Genomic DNA, 21,297 nt, shown 5'->3' with positions numbered 1-21,297 from the left:
ATCCTGTGGCATCAGTACGAAATTGAAAACCTATTGGAGCACATCAGGAATTCAGATTCATGCTGCTTAGTCATTCAATACACTATATTTCACTTAAATAAAATAAGTTTTGAAGGATATATATATATATTTTTTTGAAGTTTTTAAATAATCATCAATCGCATTGTAATAAATTTCAGGATGACCATCGAAAATGCTAGCTCTGGTGCTCTATGTGTTAAAAAAAAGAATCAACAATATTTTAATGCAACATTTCCCGCAATGATGTGTGGATGACTTTTTGTCTTGTTGTATCCCATAGAGGGCGCTATCACTTAGCTTACTTGTTTGGAAATGGTAAACAATACACGAGAGATTCAAACATTGCTGGGCTGGGAGCACTGCACATGAAGAAGTAAGACGAGTGATTGATGTGTGTTGTGTTGGTGGCCAGTATGCGAGGGGTGAAGCCGCCACTAGTCGGCTACATGCAGCCTGCGCCGCGGCTGCAGGAAGGCTGCCTGGCGGCCTCGCTGCGGGCTTGAGGAGAAGAAGAGTGGGGATGCCACGGCCTGCCAACCCCGACCATCCACCTCTATTCTGCCACAGCCAGTAGGCTGCCCCGGGCGGGCTATGGCGGCGCCTGTCGCTCCTCTGGACGACGGCTGGCCGAATTTGTGTGCAGATCGGCCGCTGAAAGGAACCGTGCCCGCCGCGGAGACGCTTTTCCTGGATGCTGTCGACAGCAATGATGATGGGGGACCTCCGGAGTTCCATGGGGAAACCGGTGCTACTACGTCCACGGGGGACCTGGTGGGCGATTTAGAAAGGACTTTATCTTTGTGCTTCGGGGATGTGAGCTCCTCCACGATGGGCAACAGCGACGCGTTAACGTTGATCACCGAGGACGCGTTTCTGCAGGGAGACGAGTGAGTAGTGACATTATTGCCCTGTATCAATCCTTCTGTGGATGTATTTTGGACATAAAGAAGCGCTGTAAATGACGTCATTGGTTGTGCTACCACTTTAAAAAGAACAACAGTCGTGCATAACATATATATGTATTAAAAAAAGGAGTATATCGGTTTACGACGTGGTGACGTATTTGTACGTAGAGTATGCACGCAAGCGCAAAAACAAGCTCAGCGTTCGAGCATCGTAAACAGAAAATCAACCCCCCCCCCCGCATGTTTCTTTATCATACAGGGGGCCAGCAACATTTTTTTTAAACTGAGAGCTACTTCTTGATTACTTATTGACAAAGGGCGACCAGTTTGATACACACTTCTGAAATAACAAATTTGCTCCATATTTGCCTTTACAGATGTTCTGGTTTTGTGTTATTTTTAATTATGTACATTTTAGTGAAGATACTGATTATGTTAATAATTTCTCACCGTAGTTAGGAAACAGATATGCAACACTTTTCTATGAATCTCTGCCCCTGTTAACATTTTCAAATGATCTTTTCTACAACATTCATAGAAAATCACAATGTCCAATCAGTGGTGAATTATATTTTAGGAAAGGCCTGCAAATTATGTACTCATGCGCTCCTTGCTGGTGCCCGCGCGCACCATTTTGGTGACCCCTGATATTTAGTGTATATTGTACATGTAAACATCATATGCATATAAAATATATTGGGCACACTATACGCACATATAAAATGCCATATTAGTCAAATTTCCTTTTAAAATATTCCTTCGTTATGTTACATTTTTATTTGATTTTGATTTTGATATTTTGATTGTTTGTTTGTTTGTTCATTGAACATATAAACAGAGCAGAATAATTTAGTTGCAAATAAAATATTTAAAAAGGGATAAAAATGGTCATCTTAAGCACAGTTTACATGTTCAAAGGGGAGTAGGAAGAAGTGAAAAACTTATCTTCTCCTACTGCCTGTTCTATATTATAAACCAAGTTATATGCTGCACTTGAGCTTTTTGTGGGGGGAAAACATACATACGAATAATACATACATTACCGGATGCCCCTTGGGCATATTGTCGCATCTAGATGACGTATTTAGTCACTGGCCAGTAACAAAATAATGCTTGGTGACACTGTACTATAGTTTGCATTGATCCGCATCATACAGAGATGTTTTACATATTTTGTCCCTCATACATAGCGAAATAAGGAAAACCAATCATTGGAAATCGGTCATCTCACTGCACACTACAACCACAAAAAAGCAAAATCCATCCGTCCATTTTTTTCGTGCGTGTCCATTTTAGTGTTGTGGATTTACTGTCCCAGCAGAGTGAGCAGAAGAGGCAGGGTACAACCAGCCAGTTTTGGGTAACACCGTTCACACATTATGTGCAGATTTTAGTTGATACGATACTTAATTGTAATAAATGGGTCTGCGTGGCTGGAGTAATGTCATAAGCATGGAGTATCGCCACTGAGATTTTTGACCCCTCATTCTCTCTTTTTTATTTCTCTTTATTTTCCTCATTCTTTCTTATTGTCTTGAGCTAATGCTTTAATTATTATGACCATTATTATTATTATTATTGTTATTTGAATTTCTGAAGCAAACTGAACACTTTGAAGTGGCCCTTGTAGAGTTTTTGTATTTTTGACGAGGTTATGGACAATATATGAATAATGCATTCAAGCAAAGGCTTCATTAATTGGAGCCGACAGAAGCATCTGATGTTGCTTTTTATGCACCGACAGGATCTGGAATGCTTTAACCAAAAGCTACGGGCAAGTGATGGAGATGGATTGGGAACATTCCCAAACACGCTCCCTCCACATGGCCACATTTAACCCGGAGGAGAATGCGGTCAGTGACTCCGCCCCTTCACACCTCCCTCCCTCTCTCCCACAGTGTCCCACTTTTCCTACCCGCCAAATCTCTCTTCCATTCATCTGACAAATCTCACCCATGCTTCGAGCCACAGATGATTAAATCACTCGCCCCCCTGTTGTGGTGTCTACTTAGAGTCAGACGAGTGACTTCGCGGCGGATGCGTCTGAAGTCGAGGAGCTAAGGGAACAGCTGGACATGCACTCCATCATCGTCCCGTGTCTCGGTGAGGAACCTCTTTTCACAGCCGAGCAGGTGAGTGGCGCTGAAGAGCTTTTTAAAAGCAGATGATGATGCAGTTTAAGCCAGCTGTGGAGGGATAATTGAAGGCTTGATATGTGCGTTGACTCGCTGTGTAGGTGATTGAGGAGATTGAGGAGATGATGCAGGACTCGTCAGACTTTGAAGCAGAGCACAACCCTTCACAGCCTGACCTGTCCATGCTGTCTGTGGATGATCACCGCCCCGGAAGAAGTCCAACTTATGAAGAAAGTGAGTGTGGAACTACACCATTTCAATTCTTTTCAACAGTCCTGTAATATTTGTTTGATTATTAGGTATTTCCCTGTAAGTAATTCGGCATTTATTTATGTTTAGATTTTTTTTTTCTTCATTTATCTCGTTAAATAATAGATTCATTATTTTAATATAGATTTTAAAAAAAAGTCAGTTCCTTTGCCTTCTAATAAGGTTTTGAGCAGGGTTGTCATCTTTGATTTTTAGCTCAGTGGTTAGCACTCTGCGCGCCCAAACCAGAGACGCGGGTTCGATTTGAGAGTTGGGTGAATGCCGTAACAGTGAAAACTCCAACAAATGTTGAAGAATTTTACTATGCTGTCATTGGTTAACGAACACGGTGCAATCACCAAAGCCAAACGTCTGTGCTATCATAGATTTGTTCTTAAGCTAGTTTTATTTTTTATGTATTTATATATTTTTGGGTAAAAATACCAGGCAAAGTACTGATTTGTGAAATTGGCCATATTTGGGCATACAGGGTTTCCGCCCGACAGCGATGATATATATTTAAGTATTTTGTATTCACAGAGATACTATGGATTTTTTTTAACCTCATCGTCACATGACTTGGCCCTTCTGTTTGTTTTAAAAATCAAACATGGATGCTAAAAAGTTTGCTTTTCTTAGTGAAGACTCAAAATCCAGAATGTACACCATCTCCCACTAATCATCTTGAACGGTATAAGCAGTAAAAGTACAGTTAGATAAATGTAGTGTAGTATCTGCATCACTGCAGCACACAAATGCGTGCGTGTGTCTGCGCAGGAGTGCATAGACTAAACGTGGCCGAGCTGAACGAGCGTCTGGAGATGACGGAGGGTGCCGTCGCGAGGCTCTCGGAGGAGCTGGTGCAGCATTTGGCTCTCAGGGACGAGCTGGACTACGAGAAGGAGGTGAAGAACACTTTCATCTCTGCGCTCATCGACGTGCAAAACCGACAGAAGGAGCACCGCGAGGCGATGAAGAAAAAGAAGAAGCTGAAAGGGACGGCAGGAATGTCACAAGGCCACTCGGAGAAGTCGCTCGGATTAGTGAGTTTAATATTTGTGGCCTACTTAGCCAGCGTATCAACATGGCGTCTATGTTCCTTCATTTTCTTATTTTTGTTTCTCTGTCGCTTTTCCTTTCGCCCTCAGCGTTTTAGCATGGAGGGCCTCTCGTCTGTTATTCAAAACAGCTTTCGACAAACTTTCGGGAGCGGATGCAGCGCAAGACAGGTTCATTTCTCTTTTTCATGTTGTAGCTGGACCTCCACTACTCGACACTAACTGCTCGATGTTGCCTTGGTCTCATGAAGTCAAATGTTTTAATTCCAATTCTAATTGAAACAGGAAGTGCACTCGTCCAAAGTTGTGGAAAATTACAAAAACTTTGATCAAGTGGATATGTTCATTCAGAAGTTAAAAGAAGGTCAAAATAAGTTCACCTCTGAAGTTTATAGTAGACATTTGAGGTCCATCCTGAAATTTCATCTGAAACTGCTCAGCTGTGTTCATAATAAAAAATTAGACACACTCCAGCATGTTGGAGTCTTACCAGAAGAGTGGAGGCAAGACCTCTATTTATCTCTGATAATTCTACATTTTTATTTCATTTGTAGTATTTGACCACCGTCATCCCGTATGAAAAGAAAGCACACCCTCCTTCCATTGAGGACCTCCAGATCCTGATCAAAAGTAAATTTTTTTTTCATCCTGCATCATTAAGTTTGATTCTTCTGCATTATCAGTAAGTAACGTCTCACTCGATTTTTCCTCGTTTCAGTTTTGCATGCGATGAGGGACGACAGCGACAAGGTTCCGGCCCTCTTAACAGACTATATTCTCAAAGGTAGGCCCTTCTCCAAGTTCATTTTGCAATGCACATGTTGCTGCAGACTGTTTGGCCTCCATTATTGCGACACAAAGCTGCCTTAAAGTGGACAAAAGTATGTTTTGACGCTGCCGCTGTCAAAGGAGAGTGATGTGCAATTTCTTTCACATTGTAAACGGTTCCCAGGTGTCTTGATGACTTGTCTTTGACATGTTTTTATCAAAATACACTCCAAATTAAGAACTTTCATTTAATTTATGCTCCCTATATGTTTTCCTGTTGAAGTCACCCCATTTTTAGGTTCCCCTCATATTTCTTGAATTATTTTTGTATTTCTTATATTTTTGTTCCGTATCTTCCATTTTATGATTTATAAATAACCCATACAGAGTATATTTTTGTAACCTAATTTTGTAATCATTTATTTATTATGGATAGTATGCAGATTTACTCTTATCACTATACCGCTTCAGGGGCTAGTTTTTAGATCATATAAATCTTTAAAAATATATATAATTCCAATTCCAATTAATTATATATTGAAATCACCACAAACGCTAATATTATAATTATTTGACAATTAATTGATGCATGATGACCATCAAGTGAAAATCTGTTCAATACATAACCCCCGAAAAAAATAGGTGAAACCCCCACTTCAAATATTACATATTTGGAACATTTATTTTGGGTGTCAAACATTCCTTCTTGGTCACACCGTCTCCACTTTTTCCAATTCATTTGTCTTTCTACTTCAATTCATGCTCTAATGCTTCCTTGCATTGGCAAGCTGTGGTGTGAGTGACGGCCTGCGAGGTTTGTGACATTCTTGGTGTGACCTGCGCTATTGTGATGTTGTCGCTCACTGTGCTGAGGCGTCCCTTTTCCACTTTGTAACTGTGGTGCACTTTGACCCCAGTTTTCACTCCTTAGCGTCACGAACCGACGTCACTATGCCACACGGCTGATCCCCAATATTCTGCAGAGCTACTGATGACACGTTACACTTTGTTGTTTAATGATAGAATGTGACACACACACTTTTACAACCAAAAGTCAACTTGTGGTGTACACTTAATATAACACTGAATTATGTGTGTGTGTTCTTAATGTTGTGGTTAGTGAATGCGTAATATATGTATTGTAATATTTCCCTATTTTTTTCCCCCTCCGCTTTATTTTCCACTTAGTGATTTTTACCACTGACTCCACGTTGAAGCCCCACTCGTCAGTCTGCTAATATTTATCTCTCTGCTGTTCCAGTGCTTTGCCCAACGTAGTCTGGATGGATGGAGAGGCTCCGGATGATGAAGATTGTTTTTCACAAACATAAAGCACAATAATTAATTGAATGCTTCAATTCTGCATGTTGTTTCTTCAAGATGTTTCTTCGTGTTTTTGGTCATTTCCTTTCGTTTCTTGTGATTTTGATGAGTCTGTGTTAGTTTGCTATTTTTAACTTCTTTTTACATTTACTGTGTGTCAAAGGAATATGCCTGATAAGCTGAACTACTTGCGCGATGCGAAAGGGCTTTGCATAAATCCAAAGTGCTTACGACCTTGCTGAGCCATGATCAAATGTGCACAAAGCACAACGGGGCTTCCGGGCTAATCTACACAGAGGTCAATTTATAATACCAACACAAGCTGCTGCTTATTATTAAACAGCACTGATACTGCGAGACATAAACACACAGATAAGATGTTAGCAGGGCAAAAAAATATTCATGCCATCAAGCGCAAGGGATCAGGGAACATAGCGCATAATAACAAAGCTAACCAGGCTTCATATATTTCTCATCATCCGTTATCGGTATTCCACCGACGAGAGATTACAGCCACTGTGAAGATTGTGTTTGGCTGAAACATTTTGCACTGACTACAATTCGCTAATTAAGTGACCGACTATGCATTTGAGTAATAATTCGTACTTTTTGACCCAAGCACTGTCACGACTTTGGTGTAGCAGACACAGAAGTGTTACTGTGCCTGGCGCGCACAGAGCAGTAAACACTGCAGGACTCCTCATCGTGGATGTATACATGCTGCCTTTTGAACTTTTTGTACATTGTAAAGGACAGGATGTATTTTTAATGAATGTCTTATTACCAGACAATGTGTTACCTGCTTCATTGCTTGTTTATTTTTCAACTGTTCCGTTTGAAATATATTTATAAGACCACATGATAGTGTCTCTGATTTTGTCTTTGAGTGTCATATGGTTGAAAATGAAATGAAACCAATGTGAGGAAAACCAAACACAATTTTGAATGGCTTCGCAAGTGAATACTCGAAAATTCCTATCACAGTTCTCCAAATATGTTGTCATCAAAAGTAAATGACATTACATTTCATTCCTCCCCAGGACTTAATGGCGGAATTTTGGAGTGGGTTTTACTCTTTTGTAACTTATTGAGAGAGTTAGCGCTCACAATGAAGTGCAGTCCGACAGATGCTGACATTGTCCATCAAAATTTTTTCATTATAAAGTTTTGAGAAAATAGTTGTGACTGCTTGATGTATATTGCTAAACACATGATGTCGCCATAGACTTGTACAATTAAAAAACTAACAAAAAAAAAAAAACATTTTTATTGGCACAATTAACTGCCAATAAAAAATGACCCCCAAATTTGCCCCTGCCCCAAGTTTGGGAAAGGCTAAGCAAAAGTGAGCGTAAATAAGAATTGGATGAAAATGGTGGCTGGTGCTCTAAAGGAATGCACTCTGACCTTTGACTTGTCATATCATACGTCAACCCTTGCAGTGTGTTTCACATGTAGTATAAGAATTTCTAAATATTGCACTTTAGTTGGCTCGTATTTTGTAGAGCTTAAAAAGAAATATGCAGTGATCATATGCTTGGCGGGGGTCTTCGATGATACTGATCAAATTTAACAAGCATTTCGAAACCAAATAGTCTTGTTTTTGTGCTGCCAAAAGTTTTAGCGCAATCCTGTTGCCCGCCTCCCCTCATGCTTTCCAAAATAACAGAAATGTCTGTAAGACATCTGCAAAAGATTTGCGCTGTCCGATATAAGAGGTCTCGGTCTAAACGTTGAACCGCTCAGCAGTGTGGCTCCAAACGGCACGCGAAGCTGCAGGCTGAAGTCGTCACAGTGCTTTTGAAGAGTTTCCCGAAAGGACATCATGGAACGCGTGCAAGGTCTCTGCTTGGCCTTTTGCCTTCTTCTGCTGATACAATGCACACACCAGCAGACAACAGAAAAGAAACAAAGCACAAAGAAAGGTAAGGTCAATATTCACACTTGACCTCAGGATGCGATGCTAACTTTTGTTTCTTTGAATCGTGACAGACACTACCAATGCTGCAATTGAGGAACTAAAGAAGCAAATTGAAGTAATTGTTTACGATCTCAATTTGTTGAAAGAGCAGCAATCTCTGCAGTCAAGTAAGTTGGTTTCATAAATGCTGACTAACCCTGAAAAAAGATATTGTAACCATACTTGCTTGGTACTATTTTTGATCGATCCAAAGTAATAGGTCATGATCCAAAGCATACCACATCATGTCATCGACTTTTATGTTCGTCACTACATCTCTTGATCCAAAGCATACCACATCGTGAGTTATTTAATTTTATCTGTCTGATAGTAGAAAGGAACATAACTTGATCCAAATCATACCACATCATGGGTATGATAATCTCATTTTATCTGTCAATCGAAGGTTTTCGGATCTTGATCCAAAGTATACCACATCGTGGATAATCTAACATTTTCTGTCAATCCATCCATCCTTGTCAGTGTGTCTGCGTGGAACAAAGGTACCGGGCAAGTGTTTCCTTGCCGATCCGGTTAAGAAGAATTTCCACGCTGCTAGTGATGACTGCGTTTCCAAGGGGGGCAGCCTGAGCACCCCTCTAACAGGGGACGAAAACGACCAACTGTACGCCTACGTGCGTCAGAGCATCAGCCCGGAGGAGCCCATCTGGCTGGGCATCAACGACATGGTGACCGAAGGCCAGTGGTTGGACCAGTCGGGGTCCAACTTGCGCTTCAAGAACTGGGAGACCGAGATCACCACGCAGCCGGACGGCGGGCGCAGCCAGAACTGCGGCATGTTGGCCACCACGGCCAACGGGAAGTGGTTTGATGAGAGCTGTCGAGTTGAAAAGGCTTCCGTGTGCGAGTTTAACATTGTGTGACCAGAACTTTCTTCAAGATGCCATGTAGACCCCATTTGAGTACAAAATCCATTTTTGTATAATGCTTCTAAATAATACATTTATATACATAATACATTTCTATCAATAGTCAATAGGCCATTTTCATTCTACCGCATAGTATTTTGAAAGCATTTATTGTCAAAACAGAAAACAAAAGAACTGGGATATTTCAAGGTAAGCACCACTGGATTTGTATCTTTGTAACAACAGCTAATAAATCAAATAAAAATGAATTTTGTCCGCAAATGCTCCCATGCCATTTCTGTACACCGCTTAGTATAAAAAAAAGTGAGCATCAAACTAAATATTTTGGTTTCAAGATCAGTGAGTAATCTTGTAAAAGATTACCACAAGACTTTAAACATTCAAGAAGGAAGCGATTTGTTTGGAAAATGAAAACCACAGCAACAAATGAGAGGAGGTGAATGATTTCGTTCGACGCAATAGTTCCTGTAAATGGTATGCGAGTTCCCCGGGGCTCAGTTGTGAGCCAAGATGATCACATAAACTGTCAAACCCATGCTGGGGGCTCTATTTGCTGATCACGTCACTGACTCAAGATTCTGAGTCAGGGGGATTCAAAGGGGAATTGTGTAAACTTTTCCAACCTCCAAATGAAAAGACCTCACCAAAATTCATTCAGCCAGAGGAAGCCTACATCAGATTAACATGTTCAGGCGTCGTCAAATATTTGTGATTTCAAATTGACTTTCAACCTCTATTTTAGGATCTAAGAACTGCAGCGTTACACAGTGAACACAGATGCGCTCCCACAAATTAGTCACAGCCTACAGGCAAAGTTTGATATGAAATAAATGCCTTTAATTCTTAAAGCCGAGAAGGAAATCACACACGCTAAAAAAGTAAAAAAGACTGCAAATGTGTTATTGCAGGATGTCTTCAATTCCCCATAAGTGACCGCCTGAGTGTGAATAGTTGTCCGTCTCTATATGTGCCCTGTGAGTAGTCTGCCCTTTGCCTCAAGTCATCAGCCGAGATTTTAAATTCTTTACAACCTTTCATACAGGCAGAGAACAAAAGACGCATCTCTTTGAGCCCCTAGAATTAAAAATAGCTAAAAGGCATTTAAATAACACATACAAAATCCCTGTTCCTAAAGTACAATTTAAAAAAAAAACGTCCTCGTTTCAAAAGGAATAAGTTCTCTTTCTTTCCATTGGTCAAAAGTAGTAAAGGGGTCTTTCGGGTCTGAGTTCACAAGAGAAGCTCCGCCCCTCAAGATAAAAGCAGGCACCAGCAACAGGCAAGCCCGAACACGTCTAGTTTGTGAAATTGGTGCAAAAAACCCATGCAGGAAAAACTAGGTCTCATGACTTCGTCACACACACGACCAAGAAATGACGTCCTCCAAGTTAAAAAAAAAAAAAAAAGAAAGTCAGGTTGTAATCCAGCATCCAATCAGTTACCTCCTTCCGGCTCCAGTCGTGCCTCCTTCGGAGCAGAGTGCTCATCCAAGGTGGGCTGGGCCTGGTAAATCACATTGTCCACAAGGGCGTGGCTGTGGCTGGGAGGCCTGTTGGGAAGCGGGGGTGCTTGCTGAGGTGGCAACGGATACGCTTGGTAAACACCCGTCTCAATGTTGTTTGCGTCTTTAGACACCAGAGACTCTGCTGGGCCCATGTAGGGCTCGTACGTGTCCGATTCTGTGTAGATGCCCATTTCTGCTCCTTTCCTCAGCAGGTGAGTGTAGACCAGAGAGTCCTCAATGGAGGCGTATACGTGGGACTCGTTGTCTTCACGCGTTTTAGGGAAGCCGTTGTGTCCCAGCTGGAAGTTGGCGCCGTTGGGATTGTAGATGGACACCTGATGTTCGAGCTTCTTTTTCTTCTTCCTGTTTGTTCACACACAAGACAATTAGCGTCACGCAAGAGCTCAAAAGTGTTCAATTAGAACTTGCTTGACTTTTAAAATGTCTTTAACATAAAAAAAAAAGCCTCCTTCAAGCTAGTTATCATGCCTGTGACCTTAACTCTCCACTTCAACGAAATGAAAATACCATCATGCCTTGAATAGATGATTTTTGCAGATTTGATTAAACATTGAAAGAATGATTGTGTTCTATTTTATGAATGTTTTTAAAAGACAAAAAAGTGACAATGACAAAATACAATCTGACGAATAAATGATTTTTACAGTGCATACAATATACAGACTTAGGTATGCCTGCAGTCTAATGTGTATTTTATGTAAAAATATTGCCTTTATAAAGATAATAATGCTCACTGTCAATGAGGTGTTTAACAATATGTTTATATTATATTATGCATTGCTGTTTCTAATATTGCTGTTACATAAGACTGTCCAAATATTGTACAATATCATCTCTTACCCAATGTTATTAATTCATATGGGTCATTCAGTCTTATTAAAAATATAATTTCTCATTCTATGATCCATACTCTAAATTAGTGTGAAACTGCCAGTGCAGAGGAAACATTTTTGACCGGCAAAAATATTCCAATGTATTTGCAAAGGTGTTCCAACTTTCTTGCAAGTATGTTTGAACGTACTTGTCAAAACTAAAAATAGCTTTTTTTTCCCCCAAATGCCTCGGGGCTTTGACTTTCGCATGTGCAAATGGAAAAATAAAAGCTTTATATTTGCTTGTTTATAATTAGTTTTTATGGTTTTGTTATTATGTCGGCAATGCATGATTTCCATTTGACATTCTTTTCCATAGCTTATGTACTTGCAAATACGTTTGTCCCAATTTTCCAGGTAAATATGTTTAGTCCACATAGGCAGTTTCACGCTTCTGTACTAAATAAATAATAATGTTAAAAAAAAGTTCAATAAAGAATGGTCAAATAAATATAAAGCACTTACTTAATTATGAAACATACCGCCACCAGCACGGCGATGAAAAGGAGCACCAGAACAGCGACCACGCTCATGATGATGATCAATACTTGGTCTGAGCGAGAGAAAACATTGGCCAAAGTTTCATTTCACTGTGTTCAAAGTAGAAATTGACCGCCTCACTGAATAGCAGAGTAAAACATACTTTTCTGTACAGTTAGCTCCGTGATGACCATGAAGTTTCCTCTCTCAGGCATGCAGTTGGACATGTTGAGGTAGAAGCTCTCTGAGACGCTGACTTTGTCGGCCGCCTCGTCCTCCCTGCGGCTGTAGTCCTCCTCCAGACTCTCCAACCTCTGCACCCGGATGTTGGTGTGGCGGTTGGCGCACTTGGGTTGGCTGAGGTTGACGAATTTCAAGTGCGCATCCATCTTCGGGGGGAGCGAGACAATCCAGGAGACGGTGGCGTATGACTGCATCCCCGCTGGCCAACCGGGCGTTGCCAAAAGGAGTCTTGAATCTCTTTTGGGGGATACTGTGAAAATGTACCTTTCTGTGTTGGACAGAAGAGATCGAGATCAACACACAGGGTTCGTACATATTTTCCCACAATCAAATCAAGCGTTGTCAGGATGGATTTTGGTCCTTTTAAAGCACTCTAAAAAGTGTGGCAATGTGAAGACATTTTGACCAATAGGTGTTTAGGAAAGTGCCACATTGTTAAAAACTTGGATGCAAACAGTTTGCTACCTGCTATCCCTTCTTTCAAACTCGCCATGAACAAAGGCTTCACAGACGATCTCAGCGCTTGGCCCCCCATTCTGGTGACGGTGACCGAAACGTTGCTCTGGATTTGGACCTTCTGAATGGCCCCCTGAGGACAGAAGTGGCCGACAGTCGTGCCGCCATCTTCCGTCAGAGTAATAACGCTGTCGTTACACAGCTGACCCGGCAGGGACTGCTGCAAGGGTCCGATTAAAGAGGTGAGCTCCACAGTGCCGTGGGCAGGAGGACGGAGGGTCCAGGTCACAGAGTTCAGGGGAGACGGGAGGCAGCTCGGCAATGGAGGAACAACAAGAGGCAGCGGAACCTTGGGGCAGTCTTTAAGTTGACTGCAACCTATGCAAAATTAGGAAGGACAGCACAAATGAAGACTTTTAGAGGAAGGTGGAGACAAATTGGAATCCCCATTTGGCATTAAGGTATTCCCTTAATCCACATTTTATGCATATATGTATTGATTTATACCCGTATGCCGTGTTCCAAAATGCAATAAATCCAATTTTTTCCCTCAATTTTTGACTCATATCAACATGAAAGGGCTGTGAATATATATGTAGATGTGCGCAAGTCAAATGTGGATTTACCAAAGATTCCAGTGGCTGTGACATTTATGTCTTGAGGAAGACAGTCCTGAAACGACAGTTGAGAAACGCTTCCGGATGGGATCGTGATCGCCTCCGTTATCACAGAGTTCATCGTCATTTCACATTCAGAGGCCAGCTTCAGTTTCTCGACATGCAGAGAAAGGCCCTTGGTCTTCTTCAGGTCCACGCTACAAAGCACTGCAGGGCACAGTTAAGACAGTGAAGTCGTTTTTTCTCCTCATGTATTCCGAAGGCAGACGTAAAACAAGATCGCGCCCGTCACTGGAGGAGTTTCCCGCTGAGCTGCTGTCATTCATGACTCAGCGGTGAAGCAACATAAGAGCTTCCCGAGAACGCAAACCTGGGGGCATCTATAAGTCATGCGCTATGTCATCACTACGCCTAAGTTGTCTCAAAAATGTATATTGATAAAGAAAATAAATAAAAATCACTCGCACAGTGGACGTTTTTCTTAGCTGTGAGATCATTTAAAAAACATAAAAAGATTGTCGGCACACAAGGCCTCCACATTGCGCACTTTTTTCAATGTTGCCATCACAGCCGGCACTGTTGTTACAACAGGATATAAAAATGGAAAATATATATGACCTGCATCAACATGTCGTATCTCAATTAGTCTTCCTAACTGTTATGTGTAGCAAAACTAAACATACTGCTTTGGAAAATTGTTTTGAGTTAGTGGTCATTTGCTAAAACAAAAATAGTCACTACAGAAAATGTGGAGTAATTACTCTGTACAACTCCCATTTAACGTAACTGTTACTAATAGCAGGAACTTGATTCTCTTGCGCCTTAGTAAAACAGTTCAAATGATATATTATAGATATTATATTATTATATATATTATATATTATTATATGTGCTTTTTACTGCTAATAATAAGTCTAATAATTCATTTTAGACAAGAAGATGCAAATAGAGGTATGGTGAGATTATGATTTCCGAACAAAAAGAAAAAGACAACAATATAAATATTCATTCCATCACAAATATCCTCATCTGTCAACAATAACCATTGCAAAGGTCTGCTAAAGAGCTAAAAAAAACAAAATATAAAACTGCTCAATATATTTTCAATGAAGAACCCAGTTAATCTAGGTGTTGATTAGGAAAAGAGCTGCATATCAAGAATGCTTTTTCCAGTTTTTCTAATATATAATGCATCAATCTGAATGGCAACAGTGGTAAAAAAAAAACGAAAAAAAAAAATCTAACTTTGATTCCCTGCTTTACACTACATTTAAACTATTTTAACACAATGCCTGACCAACTTATTCTATAAATATTGATGATGCAGCATGTGCAGTTTAAAGATGTTTGTAAAACTGTACACAAAAATGAGCGACTGATTGCCATATTTTAAATCCAAAGCGTGATGTGTAATGGCAAAACTCTCCGATAGTTGCGCAAATTATAAATCAGTTTATATACCTGGTGAGCTGGCCCTCGATGATGTCACCTTGAGTTTCAGGGAGAGTCCAGGAGAACCAGCCCGTCTTCTGTCCATCTCACAGTTCCTGAGAATCAGAGAAAAGTCTCCCTGATTCTGGACCGGCTGGGTGTCCGTCAGGCCCATCACCAGCGCCCGCCTGCCTTTGCTGTGGTACTCGGCCGCAGTTTCCTTCTTCAGACAACGCGGCTCCGTAAGGTCAAGGAACTCGATTGCTGCTCTTTGTTTACTCTTGAGCTCAAAGTACCACTCCATCACGTCGTCATCGGGAAAACTCTCAGGGAAGTTTGGAGAGAGCAACTCAGAGGAATATCTGCCTTGTGACAGAGATAATGTGATTCTGGCAAGAGCTAAAAGAGAGAATAAAAATTAGACTCAAGAAGAGCTGGAGAAGATTGCAATAGGAATCGAACTTACATTTGATGTCGTCTCCAACAGACACGGCAAAATTGTCACTTTGGACCTTCAGTCCTGGTGGGACATCCAGGGAGAAGCTACCCTGGTTTAGAATGTGGGCAGCGCTGATGGAGCCTGTCCTGCAGTATTTGCCAATGAGCACAGTCCCTGTCTTCTGGAAGGCCTTTAAGGTGTAGGTCTGCTTATCCGGACAGTTTTCAGATGGGGGAATTTGCCTCATACCATTGGTGAAGTCCACTTGGACTGACTTCGGTCCCGAGGCATTTAGGATCCAGGTGAACCTCCGGTGGAACTCCAACCACGGACTGAAACCTGAGACCACTTGCAGGCGGTCATCGCTGCATGCCTTTGTGGTACATTCTAAGTAGAGATATTTACAGAAGTGAGTTTAGGGTCGAGCTTAGGGATGGGAAACCTTTGTAAAATGTGCTATGAGGCCATATTTGTTTTTTAAAACGGACAGACAGGCTCGGTCATTTGTCTATGATGTACACAAAGAAAGTAACTATTTGTAAAAGATAGATAGACACGGAGAGAGAGAGGGAGAGAGAGAGAGAGAGAGAGAGAGAATAAATTAAAACATAAATTCACTTATTTTTAAATGTTCTAACAATTCATTTAACTATTTGACTGATGATTTATTCTACATTACATGTTAAATGTATATAGTGGACCCCTTATTCACGGGAGAAATGGACCCGGCCGGCCCACGAATAGCAAAAATCCATATAAACGGACATCCATGGAAATTCATTGGGAATAATAATAATAATAATAATAATAATAATAATAATCTCTGCTAAAACTCCAATATGGATTTCCCACAAAAAAATTAGAGGAAATTGGGTAAAATCCTTATTTAAAAAAAAATGAAAACAACTAAATTAATAAATGAAATTAGAAAAATATTGACAAAAAATTTAAAAATAAATATTGCCAAACCATGGGCATACGGGGTCTAATCATCTTTGAAAAAATGGTTCCAATTTTGTAATATTAAATTATACAATATGACAACTAGGTAAATTTACAAAAAATATATATTTTTTTAATTGTCATTTTAATGATCACATTTTATTATTACATATATTACAAGACTTGTGATAGTATAAATTGCTGATGTCCTGCAGAACCTCAGACCAATCCAAATTGTTTAAAATGGCTTGCTCTCTTTGACGATACAACGATATTGGTTGGACACACATGCTGTTTCTGCGGTCACCTGATTTTGGAGGTACAAGGATTTCGCCCACCACCATCGATAAGATTTAAAAAGACGTGTCTAGCCGTCTTTTCTACAAGGGAACATTCAGACAACAGTGAGGATTTGTAAATGTTACCTATTTTTCGTATGATCTCCACTCTGAATATATTTTCAGGTTGAGAGCAACTGAATTCCACTGAAACAGGGATGCCACCTTCGAACAATAGCGTCTCTTCGCAATTGCGCGTTGCCCCAGAGCACACTTTGCATAATGAGCCTTTGGTCAGCCTGCTGATGTTGACAGTGGTGCCTCGGTCAGGGATGAACTGGATCCCTGGAAATCATTAGAAGAGAAAATGAGGGCCTGCATCTCATTCCCATTATACCAGTGACCATACTGGATACTCTCACTTTCCAATCTCAAATGCTTTCCAAAATGTGCAACTTGCAAAGGGAAGCTTTTCAGTCATAATTGAGTTGACATGAAAAATACCTACGCCAAAGCTTAAATATACGTCATTTGTGAAATAAATCGATGAATGTCTATGATCAAATCAGGTATCTGCAGAGCCAAAATGTCTTCTGTATACAAGGTAAAATACATTCAACTAGTTTTTATTGACCACTTGTCCTTATTTGGGTCAAGCGTACAATAGATTGATCACCCGCCAATCGCAGTACAAACCATTCGCACTCACATTTACACCTACGGGCAATTTAGAGTCTTTGGGCAATATAGCAAACTTCTTTTTTGTAATGTGGGAGGAAACTGGATTACGTGGAGAAAATCCACACAAGCATGAGGTAATCATTCAAACTCCACACAGGAAGTCTTAGCCTAGTTTCAAACCCAGAACCTCAAAATCTTTAGGCTAACATCTAAGCTAATTTTTAATTGTCCACTCACATTAACCGATTTAAATTTGATTAGATGTTAGTTTGTCCCTTTATACCAGGGGTCTCAAACTAAATTTACCTGGAGGCCACTAGAGGCAGACTCTGGGTGAGGCTGGGCCGCATCAGGTTTTCCGCAAGAAAAAAATAAAAAAAATGTAATATTCTCAAATGTCTTTATTTTTATTTTTTAACACAAAATAAGATTTAAAAATAAATAAGGAATTAATAAGAAAATAATTAAGGAATTAATAAGAAAATTAATCAGTAATAAATAATAATAATAATAATAAAAATAATGAGTCAAATGTCTGTATTAACAGTTCTTTAATCTTCTTCTGAACATGAATTGTCCTGAACATGAGTGGAACATTCATCAATCAAACCCCTACTAAAACATCGGAAAAAAATTACAATCCCACCCTCGTTTTAAAGCTGAAGATGTGCTCAACAATAATTCACGGTTCAATTTTATCCACTGTGACCAGGTAATCCTACGTTTTATAATTAGTCCCGTCTGTGCTAGTGCTGATGCAAAGCTCCGTCAGACTGCACATCCTGTTCGCGCATGGGTCTCCTGTCAATCAAATCAAAATCTTGTCAAATTGCAGAGATCCTAAGCATAGGGATGAGTAGGCCTACTTCTGTAGTTATAAAGCTTTAATTACAATGTAAAGTGCCAGTCATATCAAATTCGCGGGCCGCACGAACATTAAACTTTCATAATAAGGCGGGGGCCGCAAACCATCATCCCGCGGGCCGCAAATGGCCCGCGGGCCGCGAGTTTGAGACCACTGCACCACTGTATAAAGTTTATACTTTACAAACTTGTCATATATGATCATGAGCTTGTCCATGTTTGAAATTCAACGTTTTATAAGATATTTTTTTATGTGTTCATATATTTTGAGGTGATGACATCAACGTGTCGATTATCCAGATTTCCATACAATTTACCCATGACTCAAAATCAACATTGGGGTTGATAATGTAGATCAATATCGTATTGACTCAAAACCAGCATATCACTTGGCTTGGCAGATGTTAAAAAAAAAAAGAAAGAAAAAGGCTACACCAATACCAACACTAACATTTCTTAATAATGAAACTCATTTTCATTATGGTCCTGTTTGGTTTCGTTCACCAAGCAGTAAGTCAACACAACCACAGCACTACTTTGCGCAAATCGTTAACCGTAGATAACCAAAAATAATCTGCGTAATGCCTCGGTTACCGCAACCAACACCACCGTACTACTACTTTCCTTTCCCAGTGCAAATGTTTTATAGTTTAACAATATAGCTCTGAACTTACCTGAAACCGCCGAGACAAAAAGGAGACAACAAACTACGTCTCTCAAAGACGGCATGTTGCCCAACAATTCACAGGTACTGTCACTTTTGTTCCCGAGTAAAATTATTGGACCTTTGAGCATGCTGCCCTCATTGTGTCTTCGTCGGGGGACAGGGGAAAAATGTGTTCGTCAACTGCAACCCGTTGATGAGGTTACTTTGTATCTACTTCCTGGATCTGCGTGAGTTTGTGCGTGTGCGTGTATGTGCGTGAGCGCGTGCGTGTGCGCGTGTATTTGTGTGTGTGGTAAAGGCGTGGTAATCTGCAGGTAAACCGACTGCTTTTCGAGGCGGTTGCAGTTTGCACACATTGCTTTTGTTTGTTAAATTAGAAGCACATATACGTGCGTGGGGCAAAAAAAAATTAAAAAAGAAGAGTAAATGTTGACCTGATTCATATCTACTACTTTGATAACCCCAAACGAAAAAGTACAATCTCTGAAATGTATCCAATTACAAAAGTTACAATTATTGCAGTTAATTATCTATGTTAACCCGCTTTTATAACTTGTCACTTTAATGGGAGAGTCAACCAATACCTTGTGTCAAGCAATACCAAGTTTTAAAGCTAAATTAGCTAATGATGATTAAAATAAGGCTTTACTTGTGTGTTTTTCTAGGTGGAGAATCCGTGTCGGTGGTCTCTGTATTTTTTTGGCCTGGGATGAGTTTTGAACCTGAGCCTTCTACCTTACCTCCAAGCACATCAAATATCTATACTAACACGCCTATTCAATCAATATCTATCTAATAACATGATGAAACTAAAACACAATACCTGAGTACAATGACAATAAAGGGCTTTCTGATTTCTGAAATACATCATACTCAACAGAGATGCTACAGACCTCCTTTTTTTGGTTCTGTCAAGTGTAAGTTAGTTGTAGTGCTGTTCATGTGATGAGCAAATTCTGACTTAATTTTTGGCTGGCGTGTCAACCCTGCCAACAAGGCCGTGACATGTAGGCATGTTGGTTTGCCGCTGCTCCAGCTTGCTGACGTATTGAGTCTTCAAATTTGGGGTTGGGATTGTCAAGGCATTGGGTAGATAAGATTACATTTACAAAATTGTACAAAAAGATATTTATTTATTCAACACCAGAGGTTGGGCCGCCAAGACTTATGCTATGGAATGATTACACTAAATTTTTGGAAATTAATGAATACAGTTCATCTAAGTTGTAAATGTAAGTCAGCGTTCCTGATATTGTAATTGGGCCATCAGAGAAGGCCGTGGCTGCATACCACTAAATAGGCTAATTTTGTCACTGCATAAAGCAAATAAAATGTTTATTTTATTGTGTGCCATAAAAAAAAAAAAATCACATTAACCAATGGCCCCCTGTTTTGTACTTACAAACAACTCAGCAGAAGTGGAGCCTTTTCTGCAGATAGGTCTAGCAGATAAAGTCCCTTTTAAAGTGCACAACAGGGAATCGCCTTGGGTCGCTTGATAAAATGCATATGAATAGTTTGTCATTTATCTGCATTAATTGCCGCATTTAAAATGTATTTTTTTCCCGAAATTCAGTTATATTCACCATGGAAACCTTCAAGCAATACATACAGTACTCATTGGTAAAAGTCAAAGTCAGTAAAAGCCTAATTACCGGACATCTATGAAGATGCTGAGCGATTATCCTTCGATGCGGTTGTGTTAAGAGTGATTTTTTTCCCTCCCCGATCTTAAATCTGTTGATGTTATTGGGGTCAACACCGAGTTCAAGGCAACCATAGACTCTATGATTGTGACCTGACAATTGCAACTGTTGCAGGCCACATTTTGTTTTCTAATAGTGTGGCTTACTTGACCAACCTGTCAGTAGTCCAAACCTGTCACCCAATGAGAATGTGTGGTTCATTTTTATTCATAAATAAATAAATAAATAAAGTTTATCGGTTTGAACGTTGTATTTAATATTCTTTAGTCGTTTATTCAGTGAATGAATATATGTTGAAAAAGATTAGCAAATTATTGTAGTCTGATTTTAATTATGTTTTACAAAACCTTCCAAATTCATCATAATTCTGTCTCTGGTGTATATCGTTATCAGGATATTAAATCAGCTACTGTATATCAGGATATTAAAAAAATGTCCATCGCACAGCAGAAACATATTTTGTATTATCAAATAATATTACTATGATAATGATCACTAATAATTTTACTTATTTTGTTCTCTCACCCAATGAGAATTGATGAGAGAATTGAAAATGAAACCGATCGATATCGATGTTGGAATGGGAATCACTCACATTGCAGAAATTGTAGACACAGGACATTTTCCCTTCAGCAGAGGGTCAGATTTAGTCATCAATCAAGGTTTTGTCATTGTCAGAATTTTCATATTTCCAAGCAGGCATTTGCCTTTCAAGATGTGTTCAGGTACAATGAGAAAAGCTAAAAAAAAGAACATTCCTAGTTTATAAAATAAACAATAGATAAAA

The 21,297-nt window shown here is 39.9% G+C and overlaps 3 protein-coding genes across 7 annotated transcripts; 2 read left to right on the top strand and 1 right to left on the bottom strand.

Moving 5' to 3' along the window:
- The first annotated feature begins 342 nt into the window (after positions 1 to 342).
- On the top strand, positions 343 to 7,318 carry fez2a (fasciculation and elongation protein zeta 2a). Of its 3 annotated transcripts, XM_088306569.1 has the most exons (10): positions 343 to 908; positions 2,671 to 2,779; positions 2,939 to 3,058; positions 3,163 to 3,295; positions 4,088 to 4,353; positions 4,459 to 4,539; positions 4,923 to 4,998; positions 5,087 to 5,152; positions 5,925 to 5,950; positions 6,398 to 7,318. In XM_088306569.1, the coding sequence occupies exons 1-9, from the start codon at positions 613 to 615 to the stop codon at positions 5,933 to 5,935; spliced, it is 1,158 nt and encodes a 385-aa protein (XP_088162695.1). In that variant the 5' UTR covers positions 343 to 612; the 3' UTR covers positions 5,936 to 5,950; positions 6,398 to 7,318. The 3 variants fall into 3 exon arrangements, with proteins under 3 accessions (XP_088162695.1, XP_088162694.1, XP_088162693.1); XM_088306568.1 differs by lacking the exon at positions 5,925 to 5,950; XM_088306567.1 differs by lacking the exon at positions 5,925 to 5,950 and having other exon boundaries at positions 6,325 to 7,318.
- cdcp1a (CUB domain containing protein 1a) lies at positions 7,255 to 19,046 on the bottom strand. 3 transcript variants are annotated; one of them, XM_088306563.1, is made up of 10 exons: positions 18,812 to 19,046; positions 16,740 to 16,937; positions 15,400 to 15,759; positions 14,964 to 15,332; positions 13,512 to 13,709; positions 12,895 to 13,263; positions 12,350 to 12,697; positions 12,172 to 12,259; positions 10,752 to 11,176; positions 7,255 to 8,329 (listed from the first exon to the last, which is right to left on the bottom strand). In XM_088306563.1, the coding sequence occupies exons 1-10, from the start codon at positions 18,930 to 18,932 to the stop codon at positions 8,283 to 8,285; spliced, it is 2,523 nt and encodes an 840-aa protein (XP_088162689.1). In that variant the 5' UTR covers positions 18,933 to 19,046; the 3' UTR covers positions 7,255 to 8,282. The 3 variants fall into 3 exon arrangements, with proteins under 3 accessions (XP_088162689.1, XP_088162690.1, XP_088162691.1); XM_088306564.1 differs by having other exon boundaries at positions 7,255 to 8,326; XM_088306565.1 differs by lacking the exon at positions 7,255 to 8,329 and having other exon boundaries at positions 9,453 to 11,176.
- Positions 8,156 to 9,570, top strand: clec3ba (C-type lectin domain family 3, member Ba). Its single transcript, XM_088306570.1, has 3 exons — positions 8,156 to 8,384; positions 8,452 to 8,547; positions 8,903 to 9,570. Exons 1-3 carry the CDS (start codon positions 8,285 to 8,287, stop codon positions 9,301 to 9,303), a joined length of 597 nt encoding a protein of 198 aa, XP_088162696.1. The 5' UTR covers positions 8,156 to 8,284; the 3' UTR covers positions 9,304 to 9,570.
- Positions 19,047 to 21,297: the final 2,251 nt, after the last annotated feature.

Source organism: Idiotropiscis lumnitzeri, chromosome 10 (genome assembly GCF_059441095.1).
Source record: "Idiotropiscis lumnitzeri isolate Australia: NSW breed Sydney's pygmy pipehorse chromosome 10, RoL_Ilum_1.0, whole genome shotgun sequence".
NCBI classification, from domain to species: domain Eukaryota; kingdom Metazoa; phylum Chordata; class Actinopteri; order Syngnathiformes; family Syngnathidae; genus Idiotropiscis; species Idiotropiscis lumnitzeri.
Note: the sequence above shows the minus strand (reverse complement) of the source record. Positions and strands in the feature narration are given on the sequence as shown.

What these genes read in the sequence shown, in the direction of transcription:
- fez2a (XM_088306567.1), top strand. Translation starts at nt 613, where the DNA reads ATGGCGGCGCCTGTCGCTCCTCTGGACGACGGCTGGCCGAATTTGTGT. An exon ending in CGGAGAAGTCGCTCGGATTA is followed by an intron (nt 4,354 to 4,458) that starts GTGAGTTTAATA and finishes TTTCGCCCTCAG; the next exon opens with CGTTTTAGCATGGAGGGCCT. An exon ending in GCGGATGCAGCGCAAGACAG is followed by an intron (nt 4,540 to 4,922) that starts GTTCATTTCTCT and finishes TTTCATTTGTAG; the next exon opens with TATTTGACCACCGTCATCCC.
- clec3ba (XM_088306570.1), top strand. Translation starts at nt 8,285, where the DNA reads ATGGAACGCGTGCAAGGTCTCTGCTTGGCCTTTTGCCTTCTTCTGCTG. An exon ending in GAAACAAAGCACAAAGAAAG is followed by an intron (nt 8,385 to 8,451) that starts GTAAGGTCAATA and finishes GAATCGTGACAG; the next exon opens with ACACTACCAATGCTGCAATT. An exon ending in GCAGCAATCTCTGCAGTCAA is followed by an intron (nt 8,548 to 8,902) that starts GTAAGTTGGTTT and finishes CATCCTTGTCAG; the next exon opens with TGTGTCTGCGTGGAACAAAG.
- cdcp1a (XM_088306563.1), bottom strand. Translation starts at nt 18,932, where the DNA reads ATGCTCAAAGGTCCAATAATTTTACTCGGGAACAAAAGTGACAGTACC. An exon ending in TTTGAAAGAAGGGATAGCAG is followed by an intron (nt 12,698 to 12,894) that starts GTAGCAAACTGT and finishes TGTCCAACACAG; the next exon opens with AAAGGTACATTTTCACAGTA. An exon ending in GGAGCTAACTGTACAGAAAA is followed by an intron (nt 12,260 to 12,349) that starts GTATGTTTTACT and finishes TCTCTCGCTCAG; the next exon opens with ACCAAGTATTGATCATCATC.